Raw genomic sequence first — 16,400 nt, forward strand, 5'->3', positions numbered from 1 at the left:
TTACGTAAGCACACCGGGTTTGAGCCACACCAAGCTCATTTAAGAAAGTTTAATTTAATTTTACAACGGGTTTGAGCCAGTCCATGGAGTTGTTAGTAAAGAGTGGTTGGATGAAATCACTGTTTCAAAGATAACAGTTGTGAAAAATCGACTAATCTCAATCATTATTAAGAATTTGAGTATAGTTCAATGGAATTATACCATCTATAGCCAGTTTTGAACATTTTCCATCGACTTGTAAAAATTCCTTAATAATTAGGATGAAGGAAAAGTTCACTAAGAAAAGACAATGTTAATTTGTTGAACAGTATTGTACAATCCCCACCTAAAGGTTGAATAAGTCACTCTTTTGAGAAGAAGCAACGGGTTTGAGCAACTCCAAGCTCATTTGAAACATTTTCAAAAAGTTTTTACATCGGGTTGGATGACAACCACTGTTTTAAAGATTACAGTTGTGAAAAATAGACTGATCTCAATCATTATTGAGAATTTAAGTACACTTTAAAGGACTGCCACCATTTCCATCGATTTTGGAACATTTTCCATCTACTTGAAACAATTCCTTAATAATTGTGAAGTAAGAAAAGTTCAGTAAGAAAAAATAAATTTCAGTTTGTTGTATAGTTAATACATTCTCATTCAAAAGGTTGGATAAGTCTCTTTTTTGAAAAGAAGCAACGGGTTTGAGCCACTCCAAGCTCATTTGAAACAATTTCAAACAGTTTTTACATCGGGTTGGATAACAACCATTGTTTTAAAGATTACAGTTGTGAAAAAATGGCAAATCTCAATCATTTCTTAGAATTTAACTATGCTGTAACGGAATGTTACCATCTACAGCAATTTTAGAACACTTTCCATCTACTTGAAACAATTCCTTAATAATTATGATGCAAGCAAAGTTCACTAAGAAAAGAATATTTCAAAAACTTATTGTTGGTGGAATGATTCTGCACAACTATAGAGCATCTCCTTGTTCTGATATTGTACATGTGGATATTAGTAAAAAAACCACCTATAACAAAATTTTTTGTTTTGGTCCAACAGATGATGAGAAATGGCACTTGTAAATGTTGAAAATAATGTTATACCAATTCTGCACCATACACAACTTGGCTACTTATCCATCAGTTACAAAATGATGATACAATTGAAATAAATATCATATCTCAATTTAAATATAGAGATGGTCAATTAAGGTACCTCAATAGGGAAGTACCCTAAGGACAATGAGATTCATTACCAAATTGATACAATATGTTAATAACATCATATAATGAGGTTTCTATCAATTTCGTATCATTTGGACATCATTCAGTATTCATGCCATTTAACCATGTCACTAACTACTCATGATAATATGACAAGTCAATATCAAGATGTTCAACAAGATAGAATATCATTCAAATACTCTTATAATTGATATTCATAACGTATTTGAGTGATACAAATCAATATCTATATAATTGGACTATCTGTCAAGCTACTGTCCTAATTGACAAAAAGGTAACATTCTTACATGTCATGAATGGTAATAATCAACACCAATTCAATACTATCATGTTATAATCATCAAATACTCTCATCGAATCAATTTTGGAATGATTTCAATATCATCTTAGATAGTTATCATATGACAAAGTTACTACCTTAGTGAACTACCCACGTCATTAATAAATGTCTAAAACCAAATCTTTCAATTATATATTCATATATATATCAATTATAGTGTATAATATCAGTTTTATAATATATAATCAATTATTGGTATGATCGCAATATTTCAATTAAACATTGACATTGCAACATTTCTCAAATTGGAAATATAGGTCATAACATCATGATATTCAACATTTAGTGATAAAGTAAAACGATGACATATATTATCCAATAAAATATTCAGATCCCTTTAAAAGTGTTAACCACATCAAAAGCTCCCCTATTGCCATCCAAGTTGACTTCCAAAAGTCTCAAAATGGATACAATCATGATTTTTTCAGTGATATATGATTACCATTCATATTCACTACTGTATTTATCAGTATTATTGAATTTTATTGTGTTTCCATATTATAGGTCAACATCTTGATCAATTAATCATTTACTAGTAGAAAAGCTACAAGGAAATGTTTCTCTCTAGTCACCACCCAATAACCTCCTCTTCATGAAGAAGAGTTCCAAATCAACCTTGTTCACTTTCAATATGTTGAATTAATGCAACCACTTTCCCATTCTTCTATCAAGTGTTGTCACAATAAGAAGCTTCTGATTCGTATCAACAATAAACAATTTCAAAATCTTAAATCAATAAGAGATTGGAGTAAGAGGTATCCGAGGTTCTCCTAACCAAACCCAATATGAATACACTCCTCTTGATAAGGAGAACAATCTGAGAAAGTTTCACATTGATGGCTCAGTATCTTACAGTCAACCAATATACCTTAGAATATAGTTTACATTCCATCTCAATTGTAGTAGATCTCGTCTCTCATGTCTTTACGATACAAGAGACGATAATAAATATTACAATTTATTTTTTAGAATAGTTGTAATTTATTAACTAGACATATTCAATGAATAATTCTTAATTTCAGCAAAGTAGTCTGATTTGCAATATTCAAGATAATTCTTTAAGTTAGTCAATTATTAGTTTGTGGCACATCCTCCGCAAAAAGAATCTCTAAATCTTTAGATATTCCATTAACGAGTTGGAACGCCTTTCTACTAGCTCCACTTTCCGTACCTGGATTGTAGTAATAATCTCGAATGTAAAAGAGTTTCTTACTACAGCCCGTTAGGTATTGAAACAAAAAATCCACAAGCACTTCAGCATCATTGGTTCCATGACCTAATATTTTCTCAATCTGTTCGAGATAGTTTGTATCAAATGTGAGATAGAGTGTTTTTGAATTTTTTGGATTGTCGAAATATAAGGATAAATCTCCATCAACGAATGGATTATCTCCATTAAAGTATTCCCATTTGTATTTCAAATAAAAAAATTCAAACTGTTCTTCAAGATTTCCCCTTATTTTGAGTGTAAATTCGACCATTTCGTAATACTCTACTCCCCTAAAAACTCGAATGACATCCACTTTAGAACATGGAGTAATGTCGTTGGAAATAGGTAAGGGTTTTCTCTTCTTTTGGTTGATCTCTGCTATTCTCATACAGGACAAGTTTTTGGCACTTGATTGAATGAATTCCAATATTGAAATGATTGATGCAACGTTAGTTATCTTTTCAATCATTTGCGATCCAAAGTTGATTCCTTTCATACTATTCGCATTTGTGCACCATCCAAACCTGTTGAGCTCTATACTGCCAGTTCCTCCATTTAAATATTTCATAATGATAAATGCAATGTTCTGATGATGCTCTCTTGGAAGAAGAGTGGTAATAAATTCTTTCACATTCTTATTGGATCCAAAAAGAGTTTCACTAAATACCTGATCTATTTCGTGTTTTTGGACATACACTATATTTCTAGATTGGCCAACTGTTTCAAAATGAATAAGAACTGTGCCATTACAAGAAACCACAATCTTTTTAAGATTTGTAGATTGAAAATGTGTCAAGTCGATATTAATCAATACACATTCATCTGAATCTCTTTTGGGAAACTTTAAAACATATGCAAAAAAAGAAGAATTTCCAGTGTTGGCTTCATCTTTACAAAATATGGACCGCAAAAGATTCCTCTCCATTAATTCATTGCTGTTCCAGAAATCAATTTCAGCATTCAATCTATAAATAATACCATACAGGAAATTCCTCTTATCCACTTCAGAATCAAACTCATCACATGCATTTTTCATTAAAACAACATTTTTCCTAGAATGATGATGATATTCAAAATTACAACTGCTATCCATAATATCTTGTATTGATTTACATGTGGCATACAATGAGCATTGATCAGCCAAAGTGGAAAAGCTACAAATTTCATCTAAAATTCCTAATTCTATCGGAAAGCAATTTATCACCGCTGTTGTGCTGTATGATGATTCATTTGAAACCTTCCGAATTTTCTGTCCTTCATATTTGCCAGCTTTGTCTTCTTTCATTTTTTTATTAATTTAAAAATATGAATTGGAATTGCATATGGTATGGTATGAGTTATTTACATGGTGGAAAGGATAATGATTAACAGTTGATTTCGAATATTTTGAACTTATCAATGCAGAGATTTAAAACCAGGAAATATTCTACTATCCAATGAATTTAACACCAAAATTGCTGACTTTGGTTGATCAACTCTTGAATCAAAGCTCTCTATTGTTTATTCCAAAATTGATTTCTGAAGAATTACATGTATCAGTAACTGTCCAAATAATATTTCATTTAGAGGACGAAAATTGAAATGACGAGACTTAGTGAGTTTTTATTGAAATATCAGAGAATTGTCTTTCCTTTGATAATATCAATAACTTAGCATATTTGGTGGCTTCATCTCTAAATTTAAAGTAAAATCTAAAGCTTTGTCCATGTGTGTGGATCTTTTCTACTGTTGATAATAAATAATTGAGAATTACATGAGTTTCTGGAAAGCAGAAATGAACTTGAAATAGTTCTGGATTTTCTGGAAATGGTCTAAATGAGAAAAGCTTGGTATTGGCTAATTTGCACTTTTCTGGGTATGGAATTAGTGAGGTTGGTTTTTGGTCAATCAATGGTTCAAAAAGAGAAGAGGAACCATTTGCATAATCTTTCAAGTCACTTGAATGAATATTTGATGGTTTGATTTCACTGAGCAGTGCTGGGTCACTATAACCTCCATTCAAATCACCATCTGGAAATACAGTATCATTTCCAATTCTACCTCTTCTAACCTTTTTCTTAACTGTAATAAAATCATCAGATTTACTGGTCAGGTTGGCCAAATCATAAACTCTTGGATAAACTCTTTTAACTCTTCTTTCATTCAAATCAACTAGTAACCATATGATTCTCTTAGTGAATAAAGTTTGGTAAGTGGTGGTTCTTTGTTGAGTATTCGTCGAAATGAATATCAAATATTTGGTGTCTGTTAATGGACATGTAATGACTGAATTATTCTCATCATATGGCATGAATTGATCATAATTTTCGAATGGAACTTGGTCAATTTGATGAGGAATTATTGAATCTGAAAATTCCATCTTTGTTGATGGTGTTACTTTGTAAAATCCATGCTTTTTCCCACCATAATTCATTATAAAGATGTCATTACTATTCTGATTGACCAACAAGCTGGATTGTCCACTTACACAACCCTTAGCTTCAATGGTGTCAGTAATTGTTTGCACCTCATTCTCATATTGGAAAAAGCAAATGTTAGATTGTAATCCATATGGATTATATCTAAACTGACTATTATACAAAATATTTGTTCTACCATTTCTGTTAATTTGTGGTGAGATTGATGTTGATTCAAATGCTGTATTGCCATTATAGGGAATATGAGCACTAATTAAAGTATCTCCAATTTGTTTAGAATGAATCATAGTATTTTCAATATCTTCCTGACACAATTCAATCTTCAACCTCATTAACCAATAAAAATCAGAATAAACCAATTCTAAACAAGTAGAATTAGAACATTCTTGAATTGAAATAACAGGTTCTCCTTCATAATACGAATCATCTCTTCTCACCATCTCTCCATTAACATTTTCCATTATTTTCAATGGAACACACTTTGATTTATCCAAAATACTTCCCAATTTTCCTAACCGAATCAAACCGAATCTAGAACGACTTCTATAATCCTCAGTCTCTTGCAAATGAACAAGAATATACCTAGGAAAACTATTCCTCGGACAAACTTCTCTCAAACTTGTATGAAATATAAATTTCCTTTCCTCCTCCGAATAGAGAATCAATGCAACAGGAACAGCCCTTCGGATAACATCCAAAAAATAGGAATAATCATAATACATCATTTCTGTATATCTGTGAATATTCGGATTGTTTCTCTCTTGATCCTGAATGTAGGACATGTGAGAGTTGTCCTTGATATATTCCTTTGGATTGTGTTTTGGCATTTTTTTTTAAATGATTTTTGCATTGTGATTAATAATAAACAAGCATTTTAACATGTTGTTCAATGTGAATGTTCAATTTCATGTTCCACCACAGTACCTTAAAGTTGACGACACTGAAGCTCCAACTCAGAAATTTTGAAAATTCAATTTGTAAAGAAAAATTTCAAAAATATTGGAACAACCAGTCCATCACGACTCTGTTGATTCTTGGAGTAGTTTCACATCTATTAACTCCAAGAATTTCACCACATCATCTCATCATCATTTAAATAATAGTATTAATAGTAATTTTTGGAATTTAGTCCTTCATCATGATTTGGAAATTATTTTATTATTTGGAAAAATTCAAGTTGATAAACCAGCATCGGAACAACTACCAACCATCATCATTGTTATTTTCCATCATTATAATAGTAATATTTGTGGACTATAAATCTGATAATAGTAATATTTTAGTGAAATTCAATATTTTCACTAAAATCATCATCACTGCCAGATTTATATGATAATTTGGAAAACTTTCAATCTAGTATTGTTCAGCATGGTCGATTTCATCAGGTAAAATCACTTCCTACCATTTTCCTATTGATTATCATCATGATAATTTTTGAACCATATCTCAACATGTACTTCACCAACTTGGAAAATGTCTTTCATCAACTATTCAAATACATAATAACAATATATTTATTATCAGATTTTCATCATTTTGTTGTTTTACCAACTTCCGAAAATTCATGGTCGCCAATCATGATTCATGCCAAAAGTACACAACCAATCATCTTGAAACATTAATAAACTGTTATTAGTATTAATGTAGATGCAACACCAATTATTTCGTTTTAATTGGTTGAAATCATAAAGATATTAATTTTTCTGTTTTTAATTTAAATTTCACATCACCTACACCAAGTATTAAAACCAGTCGAGTTGAAGGTATGTAAACAATCTATGGTTGTTTATTAATATAATTTATTAATTTTCCATTTATATCTACGAACTTCCGTAGCAAATATAGTAAATGTATCCATTACTCATGCAAACAAAGCACTGATCGTTTCCACTATTTCTGGTCATAATACATTTTCCAAACTTGACAGGTAATCCTTCAAATGTTTTAATCTTGGATTTGGCAGGTTTTAATTCCTCCAATTCAACATGATGCATCATTTCTAACATTTTCAGCAACTCCAAACTGTCAAATTCCATTCTTTCATCATCTCTCACAGTATTTTCATCAAGGAATTTAGCAATGAAATCCTCAGGTGAATGGACACCATATCTTTCACCAATTGGAATCATGTAAATTGTTAATTCCCAATCTCCATAACTTTTCAATCTTAGGGCACCATTTGATGTAGTTTCCCTTCCAATACCAAATTTGTGAACACAGAAATTATGGAATGTTAAAGGTTGTTGCTGAGCTGCTGCTTGAGTGTTATTATTGTTTGTTTGTTGTTGTTTCTTATTGACCATTTTTATTTGTTTTGTTGAAGAGATTAGTTTGAAATTCGATGAAAATTTAAAGCATTTTGGAACTGTTCCATGCAGAATGCAGAGATACTATTTATAAAAAATTAGGAGGTTACTTGAAGAAATAGAAGATTCCAGCATGTTGTTTCGCGAGTTAGTAATCTTTGTTTGTAACAAAGTTAATTTTGAAATTTCCTTTTTAAATTAATATTAAAATAAATAAAAAAAAATGGATATTCAAGTTGATGAAAATGATTTGAAAGAGATGGGACTTTCCATAGAGGAATATTTACAAATGGTTTCCGATATGAATGATCAGCTATTAAAATATCAAAGTAATATTGACATGGAAACAAAAGCAACAGATGATGCAATAGTGAGCGATGGTGATGAGAAAGTATCCCAAGAATTGGATAATGATTTAAAGGATCATTCCGAACCAAATAATCTAAAACTAAACCTTTCAAAAAAAGCCAGAAAGAGAAAGGAGAAGAAACTAAACCTTTCTAATATTACAACTCCTTTGGATTTCACAAACCCGACACAGTTTTGGCCAAATTATGAGGAAATTATTAGAACGAGAATAACCAAGTATTTCCCAGTAGAAATTCAAATTGTAAAAATTACAAACATAACAAATCAAAAATTATTGAAACGATTCAAGTCAACCATTGAATCTGAAACACTAAGAGTGAAAAAGGAAAAAAGTGGAATTAACATCATGAAGAGTATTGAACTAGGCCTTCACGGAACAGAATCTTCAAATATTCAAAACATTATTGATAATGGATTATTAATTCCAGGTCAAGGAAATGATCTTTCAATAAGGAATGGTCAAGCGAGTGGATTTGGAATTTACATATCTCTTACAGATCCATCTGAATCGATTCATTATTGTAAAGGAGGTGGGAAAATGTTGGCATGTGCTGTGTTATTATCGAGTCGATATATTGCTTCACATTTCAATGATTATGCAGTGATTAGAGATGAATCATTTGTCTTGCCTTGTTTTTTAATTGAGTTTACAGAAAAGTGGTGACGCTTCTATAAATTGAGGTGAATATTTAATTACAATTTAAAGTTTCCTGTGTTTGTAAATAATTTTTGAATCATTAATTTTACAATAGCTGGTGGAAGAGTTGCCAAAAGAGAATAAAACCATGCCTGATACATTGTCTGATCAATAACAACATATAAAAATCCATTAATATCAAATCTACATCCAAATATATTCCTCATTCTTGTTTTCTCACTCCAAAATTGTATATACTGGAAGGATTGCAATAATTTTGGAAGGGCTTGAGTCGTTGCCTTATCCTGTTCATGATTTTGAATTGCTCCTTGAATTTTAACTCTTTCCTCAAACACTAAAATGCAATTTCTCCAACAAAAGTAATATAAAGTTGCTGCAGGGTCAACTACAAGGAATAATACAGCAATGTCTAATCCCAAGATGATGTACATTGGTTGAATGGTTTGGGCAGTGAATTCAATATTTGTAAAGAGGGAAATTAAGGATAAGACTACGGAACCTGCCTTTGTTAAGACGAAAGCAATCTATTGTATTTGAATTAATATGAAAATTTGAATATTGAGCTAACTTACAATTAAATTATTCTTCAAATAAACCATTTTGGCATCGACAATCTTTTGAATATATTTCATTCTCTTGTGCCAAACGATGGCAAAGTCCTTATCGAGTATGTAGCACTTATTTCTTGATAAATTAATCTTAATTTGAGTATTAGTATCATAAGAGATGGTATCTGCATTATCATAGACTTTGAATTTCGTTTCTGTCTCTTCTAATAGTACAATAAATTCCTTTAGAGAGGCTGTAACTGATTGATTAATATCCATCCAAGTAGCTAATTCCAAAATAATTTTAGTCAATTGAGAAAAATCATAACTTACAAATTAATGGATAAAACATTAAAAATCCAAAAACGAAATTACAAGAAACAATTAAGAAAGTATATGGATTGGTAATGGTTGGCATTCCTTTGAGTTGAAACCATGAGAAAATTTGAGGAATCAAGAAGAAGCCACAATAGTACAAGACAATGTACATCATAAAATTCAATCCTGGTCTAATAGCTCTAATATATTTCAAGTATCTCTCATTTCTGTAAATGCTACTGAACTTGCTCTTCTTCACAAAGACAGTTCCGTTTGTAATTGGAGTGAACGAATATTCCTTATCATTGAAATTGTCTAAAAATTCTCTTGAATTCAAATATTCCACATAGGCTTCTCTGTTCTCAAATGTTTTAACATTGACACGATCTGTGTTCTTTTCAATTAGAATTTCCTCGTGTGGGAAAATTCGATCATCCTTTGCTGTAACAATGATAAATTCATTCTTCTTTCTTTCCAATTCTTCGAATTGAGTTGAATTGAATTCTGGATCTTCATTGAGAGATGGAGTATTTTGTAGTGGTTGGTCAATGTCATTGTAAGCTACATAATAACTATCAACATTGTGATCACCATTATCGAGGAGTTCAATTTCATTATCATCCTCCTTCTTGTTCTTTTCTCTCAGTTCAGCAAGTTCATATAATTTACCGAAAACTTTTCCTGCTTGTGAGGTGTCTCCTAATTGAGTGGATCGTTTGTCTCTTCTCTTATTCTTCAATTCTAGTAACTCAGTTTCATGTTTAAAGAAAGAATAGGTACAATTTGGCATTCCCTTGATTGTGGAATAGGCACTGTCAAAAATCAAATCAAACATCTTTCTAGTCCACTTGAAAATATGTAATCCAACAAATTTCAAAAATGCAGACTTGTAAACAAAATAATAAGTGAAAATGAAAATAGCAAACATTGATGGAAGAAAAACAATTTCGACAGGATGAGAGTTTTGTCTAGTACTTGGTTGAGTTGACTCATAAATTGCAATTAAAACAGTTGGAACACCAGAAACACAAACCACAAACAAGAACAAGTTAAGACTCATCATTAAATCAACTGGCCATGTCAGAATTGAACCTAAATACAAGATCCAGGATCTTCCTCTATCTCTAAATCGTTCTCCAAGTGATGGTTTTGAGAATAAATGTGAAGGATCGAATCTTTCATCTGTTGGATCATCACTTTTTACACTTTCTTCTCCTTGTTGATGATTTTCAATTATTCTATTATCAGAATTTCTACTTTTTTGAACCATGTATTTGAAATCAAAATATGAAAGTAATAAAAAGAAACCAAACATGGCAAATGAAAGGGCAATTACCAAAACAGCAGTAATAATCATCAAATCATAATTGAAACTTGTACTCGAGTGGTAGACACGAGCAGCTTCCTTAACAATTGAAACAACTGCAAACCAAGTCATGAATCTAATTCCACTAAACTCTGTTTGCTCATAGAAAATACTGTACAAGTAATGTAGATATTTAGGTACGTTTCCTGACATGTTTCTCTTCAATTTCAACGCCTTTTCCTCAATCTCTCTCTTATTCTTAATGGAAAAGTAATATTTTGGAATGAGATAGGTCGAGCATGTACAGATTGAAACACCAATGGCATATAGGAATGTCACCACGTTGAGAATGAAATCGTACAATGGAACGTCATCTGGAATTTCAGTAACATAAAAGAAGGAGCAACTAATTGATACGATCATTCCAATACAAAGAAAAACCACTCTAAATTTGAGTCTGAATGATTTTGAAATCTTCTCTGCTGTTGTTGTGGTTGAAGTTGAGTTGAAGGCCTTATTGTGAATGAGCGTCTTTTTGTGTTCTTTCAATTCTCTCAATTGAATGGCAGTCTTTTTAGAGGCCTTTGATTGACCTCCTTGATCCAATATAGCTCCACATAATGGTAGGGTGACCAGAATAATAAATTGAATAGCTAGACCGAGAGAAATTGCATCGTTTCTACTCGAGTCAACAATTTGGCTCCAATACGTGCCACCAGTTTCCATTGGAGTCAACTGAACTCCAAATCTGAATAAGCAAGTCATTAGTAAGACAAATATCATCATGACAATGTAGAGAATATTTCTAGTGACAGCATCTAGGAATTTTCTTGAGAATTTCTCATTAGATTTTGAGTTAACTAAACCTTTCTTTACAATAAAGTCAATATCCTTTTGAATTGCCAAATTTGATCTCAACAAATTATGATTATTCTGCAAATATTGATAAACTTCCAAACTACAGTAAGAACCAATTGAAATGACAATCAAGGCACCAATAAGTAATGATATTTGCAATACCTGATCCAAACTAATCCAATCCTGAAGTGAAATAATCTTATCGAAAGCAAACTTGAACGGATGTGAAGTCAAAGCAAATCCAATAATGATTCCAGGACTCGATTCAACTGTTTCACACATTTCTGCCAATAATTTATAAGCACACAACTCGTGAATGGCCAAAGCAACACCATACATGGCTCTAAACACATAAATTGTTTGTGAAACTTCTGAAAATTTTGTAAAATCAGACAAGGAAAAGTAAAATACCAAAATGCAAACATATTCCATCAAGACAGCCATTCCCAATCCAACCAGAGTTCCAAAATGCAACGTATAATGCACTCCTGTATAAATACTCTTTCTAATCAATGAATACCAAGCTAGCAAAATTAATCCAAACAGAAATGCAACTCCAAAAGTTACCAAATGTGCAATTCTCATTGAAAAATTGAAAATATAATCAAAATGCTCCATTTCCTCTTGTGTTGAATTAATTCTCACAGTTACGTATTGTGAAGGATTAACAGCATCTAAAGCAAATAATGCAAAACTGAGTGAACACCACAACATTCCTAAATTGTAAGATTTGTAAAGTGAATATTTGGATTGACCTTTCTTTTTGAAACTGTCCTTGTAGAGTTTGTATGGATCGGAGGGAATTTCATCAGAATCTAATTTCAATTTTTTGGAGGGAGCCATCTTTTCGATGGTTTTTAATTCTTCAAATGACATTTTTGACAAGTGAAGTTATTTGTTGATGTGTATTTTTGTATTTGATGAAATTTGATGAAGGAATTAAAGTGAGTATTTGATCATCACGTTGTTGATTTTTTTTGTCTTTTGAAAATCAATTATTATTCACACAATGACAGTTGACGTGATTTTCGTAACCAACAATTTTCATTGATAAAAGAACTCTTTATTACACATTTACAATCCAATACCATCCTTCATAAAATCATTTCCTTCTCACTTTCTTCCTTACTTTCCAACAACTTTGCCGATTTCTCCTTAAAATAATCCGAACCTATCTGAATCAACACTCCAACAGTTATGATAACAATAGCTCCACCAGTATACCAACTAAACTCATCCATCCCCAAAATAAAGAACAAAATATCAGTTGCCGGTGCCACAAATGAATTAATCAAAATCAAGGTAATGCTCGAAGTCATTTTCAATAGAATTGCAGTGAAAGCGTAGGTGCCGACGTATCCCATGATGAATACGAAAGTGTCCAAGCTGGCCATGCCACAGCCATCGAGGGAGGTTGGTTGGGTGGTGTTGGAAGAGGAATAGTTGGAAAATTGGAAGGTTTGATTGAGATTAGTATAGTTTCCGATTGGAGATGTTTGATTTTGATTGAAGAGACAACCGAAACCACGATCGAACATGTTACCTAAATCGCTCAAGTTGTGAATGCCAACACCTGGAACAACCATATTGAACCAGAATGAACTAGCATCGACTACAATCTGATAAATGCTGACCCACAAGAGTAAATGCAAATAATCAAGTTTTTGATGTTGTTTCGAATAGAGTTCTTGGACGACTGACATTAAGGAGCCAGGAATAATACCTACTAAAAAGATCAAGGACCAGAAAACTGAACCGTCCATTGATTTTGGATCATTGGCAATTTTGATGAAAACTGGAATTAAGGTGACAATGACACCTGCCAAAACAATCAATGCAGCAAGCAATTCCAACGAAAAGAATTTCAAGGTATGTTTCCAATAAGACTTATTCTCAGAAAATGGTCTCTTTTTCAACATGATTGGTAAGTGAATCAAAATATAAGCCATGACAAATGTCATTGGCACAGCACTTTGTGACAGGATAGGTTGCAAAGCAGCTGGCGTGGCATGTGCAGCAAACAAGACGAGTAAACCATTCATGGAATCCAAGGCACCAATAACGAAGAGAGACCGATGGGAAAGTCTTCCTCTCTTGACTGGTTTCTTCTCAATTTCTTCAACGTCATTCGATTCTTGTTCATTTTCCAAAGCATTAAGTGAAGAGTTTGATTGATCCAATCCAGAGGAAACAGAATCACCCTTCAACAATGAACTATTCTCTTGATGTTTACCATTACGAAGTGCCTTTCTTCTCATCAAGAACTTTTTGTAAACTTTTCCAATAAAAGCATTTATATGTACTTCCAAATATTTCTCATAAACATCTCTCACAACCAAACAAACTCCAAATACAACCACAAAACTAGCAGAACAAGTGACCAAAATGAAATAAGGTCCACTTGGCATGTCATCAGCCATTTTCTTAAAGAAAACTCCTTGAACACAATTTGACACAAACAATCCAACACAACACAATGTTAAAATGATAAAGTACAAAACCAAATGATTGGTTTTAAAGGTAGCCCATCCAACATCGCTTCCAATGCTAGTCATTGCACGAGATTCTTGTTTATCTTGCTTTTCAGACATTTTTTAAGTGTGTGTGGAATGAGTTGTGTTTGATCGTGGCGATATTTATAGTGAATGAAGAGTGTGATAATGCTGTTAAGAAGGACACAAGAATAGAATGAGTAAGGACAACTTTGTGGAGTTCTCCTTACTATGTCCATTTTAGAAGTGTTAATTAATTTGGACATTTGACTCCGCATTTTAATGGCACGCTCCCAAATATTCCCCATAAGAAAAGAATCAAAAGTGAATATGCACTTTGTAATCAATGGATCTGATTAATAATACGCACTCATGAGTGAAAATAATGTGCACTTCAAATGTGCAGTGGAGTTTCAACTATTTTTCGCTCCGTTGCTTTTCAAACTCCGAACAAAGATTGTTGGCGTTTTTACAAACAAGCGTTTCATAATATGATGTGGCATTATGAGAATAATTGTAAATTATTAAGGAAACCCTCTGTGAATTGATTGGCAATTTAGGAGTAAATGAATTAAATCTTGGAGCATTGAAAGAAGGTATTCCAGATTGTGATTTACAACCTTGAGAATCAATAGACAGCTCAATAAGACAAGCATATTTTTAATAATGATGTTATGCGCCAATATTAATCACACAGTAGCCATTCCAATTTTCACCACTTACCTTTTTTGAGGTTATTAAAGGACATGGAAATATTTCTTAAAAATATTAGATCAACATCAGGTATATCATGCCTGTGTTGATTCTTGGTGTAATTTCACATGTATTAACTCCAAGAATTTCACCACATCATCTCATCATCATTTAAATAATAGTATTAACAGTAATTTTTGGAATTTAATCCTTCATCATGATTTGGAAATAATTTTATTATTCGGAAAAATTCAAGTTGGTACATCATCATCGGAACAACTACCAACCATCATCATTGTTATTTATCATCATTATAATAGTAATATTTGTGGACTATAAATCTTATAATAGTAATATATTAGTGAAATTCAATACTAAAATCATCATCACTGCCAGATTTATATGATAATTTGGAAAACTTTCAATCTAGTATTGCTCAGCATGGTCGATTTCATCAGGTAAAATCACTTCCGAACATTTCCCTATTGATTATCATCATGATAGGTACATGTATATTTTCAAAATGTACTTGAACCATATCTCAACATGTACTTCACCAACTTGAAAAATGTCTTTATCACTACTATTCAAATACATAATAACAATATATTTATTATCAGATTTTCATCATTTTGTGTTTTTGTCAACTTCGGGTTATTCATGGTCACCAATCATGATCCATGCCAAAAGTACACAGCCAATCATCTTGAAACATTAATAAACTTTTATTAGTATTATTGTAGATGTACCATATCAATTATTTCGTCTTGTCAAGATTTGGATTTTTCTGTTTTTCATTAAATTTCACATCACCTACATTGTCTCCTATGATGAAAAGTATATAGGTAGGACGTAAGCAATACATAGTCGATACTCTATTCATTGTTTGCTGTTTTATGGTGTATTCGAGATTTTGAAATCTTGAGAAATATCCAGAGGTCATTCACTGAATAATTATAATTCCTCTTTCAATGGAAAGGAATAAAATTGGCATGAGCTTGCAACAAATGAGTTTCCATAACAATATGTTTTGCATAAGCAATTATTAGTTTAAATTCCAACTTAAAGGTTGATTTCTAAAAATAAGGTGCTGTTGTATACCTTGTTATTCATTAGGTTGAATTTGTTGAGATTCTTGTGAGATTAGTCTAGTTTCCACACTCGTCACCTCTTCAATTCCCATACCACAAATAGTATTTACATAAAATTCCATATTCGATTCACAGCCAGTCATTAATATTTCCACAATTTTATCATTCTTCACCATAAATTCCACAATTTCTCCTTCATTATTCGAAACTTTCACGTAATGCCATTCCTCCTCCGAATATAAACTTTCAAATTTATAATTTTTCTTCTCCACAACCGGCACATACTGTGTTGTTTTTGCTAATTGAATTGTTTCATATGTATCTCCAGTGAAAATATCAACTCCGCATAAATATGCTTTTTTGGTTCCGTGTCTTCCTGTTTTTTGAAAAAAACAAGTCAATATTTTGCAAGGATTTCCATTGATGAGAAGATAACTTCCCTTTTTGATTTTATCTGATTCGATGGTGTGAGTGTAAGATTTCATTTTTTTTTGATTGTTTTTTTGTAAATTGCAAATTGAAAATTGCATCAACAAGTGTTATCAAGTAACAATGAATTCAT

General features: G+C 31.9%; 7 protein-coding genes across 7 annotated transcripts; 1 reads left to right on the top strand and 6 right to left on the bottom strand.

Annotated features, from left to right (window-relative positions):
- Positions 1 to 2,639: 2,639 nt before the first annotated feature.
- Positions 2,640 to 4,067, bottom strand: NAEGRDRAFT_47502 (uncharacterized protein; the record flags this gene model as incomplete). The annotated part of the gene is made up of 1 exon (XM_002679493.1): positions 2,640 to 4,067. One exon carries the CDS (start codon positions 4,065 to 4,067, stop codon positions 2,640 to 2,642), a length of 1,428 nt encoding a protein of 475 aa, XP_002679539.1.
- Positions 4,068 to 4,373: 306 nt separating this feature from the next.
- NAEGRDRAFT_47503 (uncharacterized protein) lies at positions 4,374 to 6,026 on the bottom strand (the record flags this gene model as incomplete). The annotated part of the gene is made up of 1 exon (XM_002679494.1): positions 4,374 to 6,026. One exon carries the CDS (start codon positions 6,024 to 6,026, stop codon positions 4,374 to 4,376), a length of 1,653 nt encoding a protein of 550 aa, XP_002679540.1.
- Positions 6,027 to 7,019: 993 nt separating this feature from the next.
- NAEGRDRAFT_65135 (uncharacterized protein) lies at positions 7,020 to 7,502 on the bottom strand (the record flags this gene model as incomplete). Its single annotated transcript, XM_002679495.1, has 1 exon — positions 7,020 to 7,502. One exon carries the CDS (start codon positions 7,500 to 7,502, stop codon positions 7,020 to 7,022), a length of 483 nt encoding a protein of 160 aa, XP_002679541.1.
- A 226-nt stretch (positions 7,503 to 7,728) lies between these two features.
- Positions 7,729 to 8,538, top strand: NAEGRDRAFT_65136 (uncharacterized protein; the record flags this gene model as incomplete). The annotated part of the gene is made up of 1 exon (XM_002679373.1): positions 7,729 to 8,538. The coding sequence occupies one exon, from the start codon at positions 7,729 to 7,731 to the stop codon at positions 8,536 to 8,538; it is 810 nt and encodes a 269-aa protein (XP_002679419.1).
- A 557-nt stretch (positions 8,539 to 9,095) lies between these two features.
- Positions 9,096 to 12,537, bottom strand: NAEGRDRAFT_78988 (uncharacterized protein; the record flags this gene model as incomplete). The annotated part of the gene is made up of 2 exons (XM_002679496.1): positions 9,414 to 12,537; positions 9,096 to 9,367 (listed from the first exon to the last, which is right to left on the bottom strand). The coding sequence occupies exons 1-2, from the start codon at positions 12,436 to 12,438 to the stop codon at positions 9,096 to 9,098; spliced, it is 3,297 nt and encodes a 1,098-aa protein (XP_002679542.1). The 5' UTR covers positions 12,439 to 12,537.
- A 119-nt stretch (positions 12,538 to 12,656) lies between these two features.
- On the bottom strand, positions 12,657 to 14,153 carry NAEGRDRAFT_65138 (uncharacterized protein; the record flags this gene model as incomplete). The annotated part of the gene is made up of 1 exon (XM_002679497.1): positions 12,657 to 14,153. The coding sequence occupies one exon, from the start codon at positions 14,151 to 14,153 to the stop codon at positions 12,657 to 12,659; it is 1,497 nt and encodes a 498-aa protein (XP_002679543.1).
- Positions 14,154 to 15,852: 1,699 nt separating this feature from the next.
- On the bottom strand, positions 15,853 to 16,323 carry NAEGRDRAFT_32007 (uncharacterized protein; the record flags this gene model as incomplete). The annotated part of the gene is made up of 1 exon (XM_002679498.1): positions 15,853 to 16,323. One exon carries the CDS (start codon positions 16,321 to 16,323, stop codon positions 15,853 to 15,855), a length of 471 nt encoding a protein of 156 aa, XP_002679544.1.
- Between the last annotated feature and the right edge of the window lie 77 nt (positions 16,324 to 16,400).

This window comes from Naegleria gruberi (genome assembly GCF_000004985.1).
Source record: "Naegleria gruberi genomic scaffold NAEGRscaffold_13, whole genome shotgun sequence".
NCBI classification, from domain to species: Eukaryota; Heterolobosea; class Eutetramitea; order Acrasida; family Naegleriidae; genus Naegleria; species Naegleria gruberi.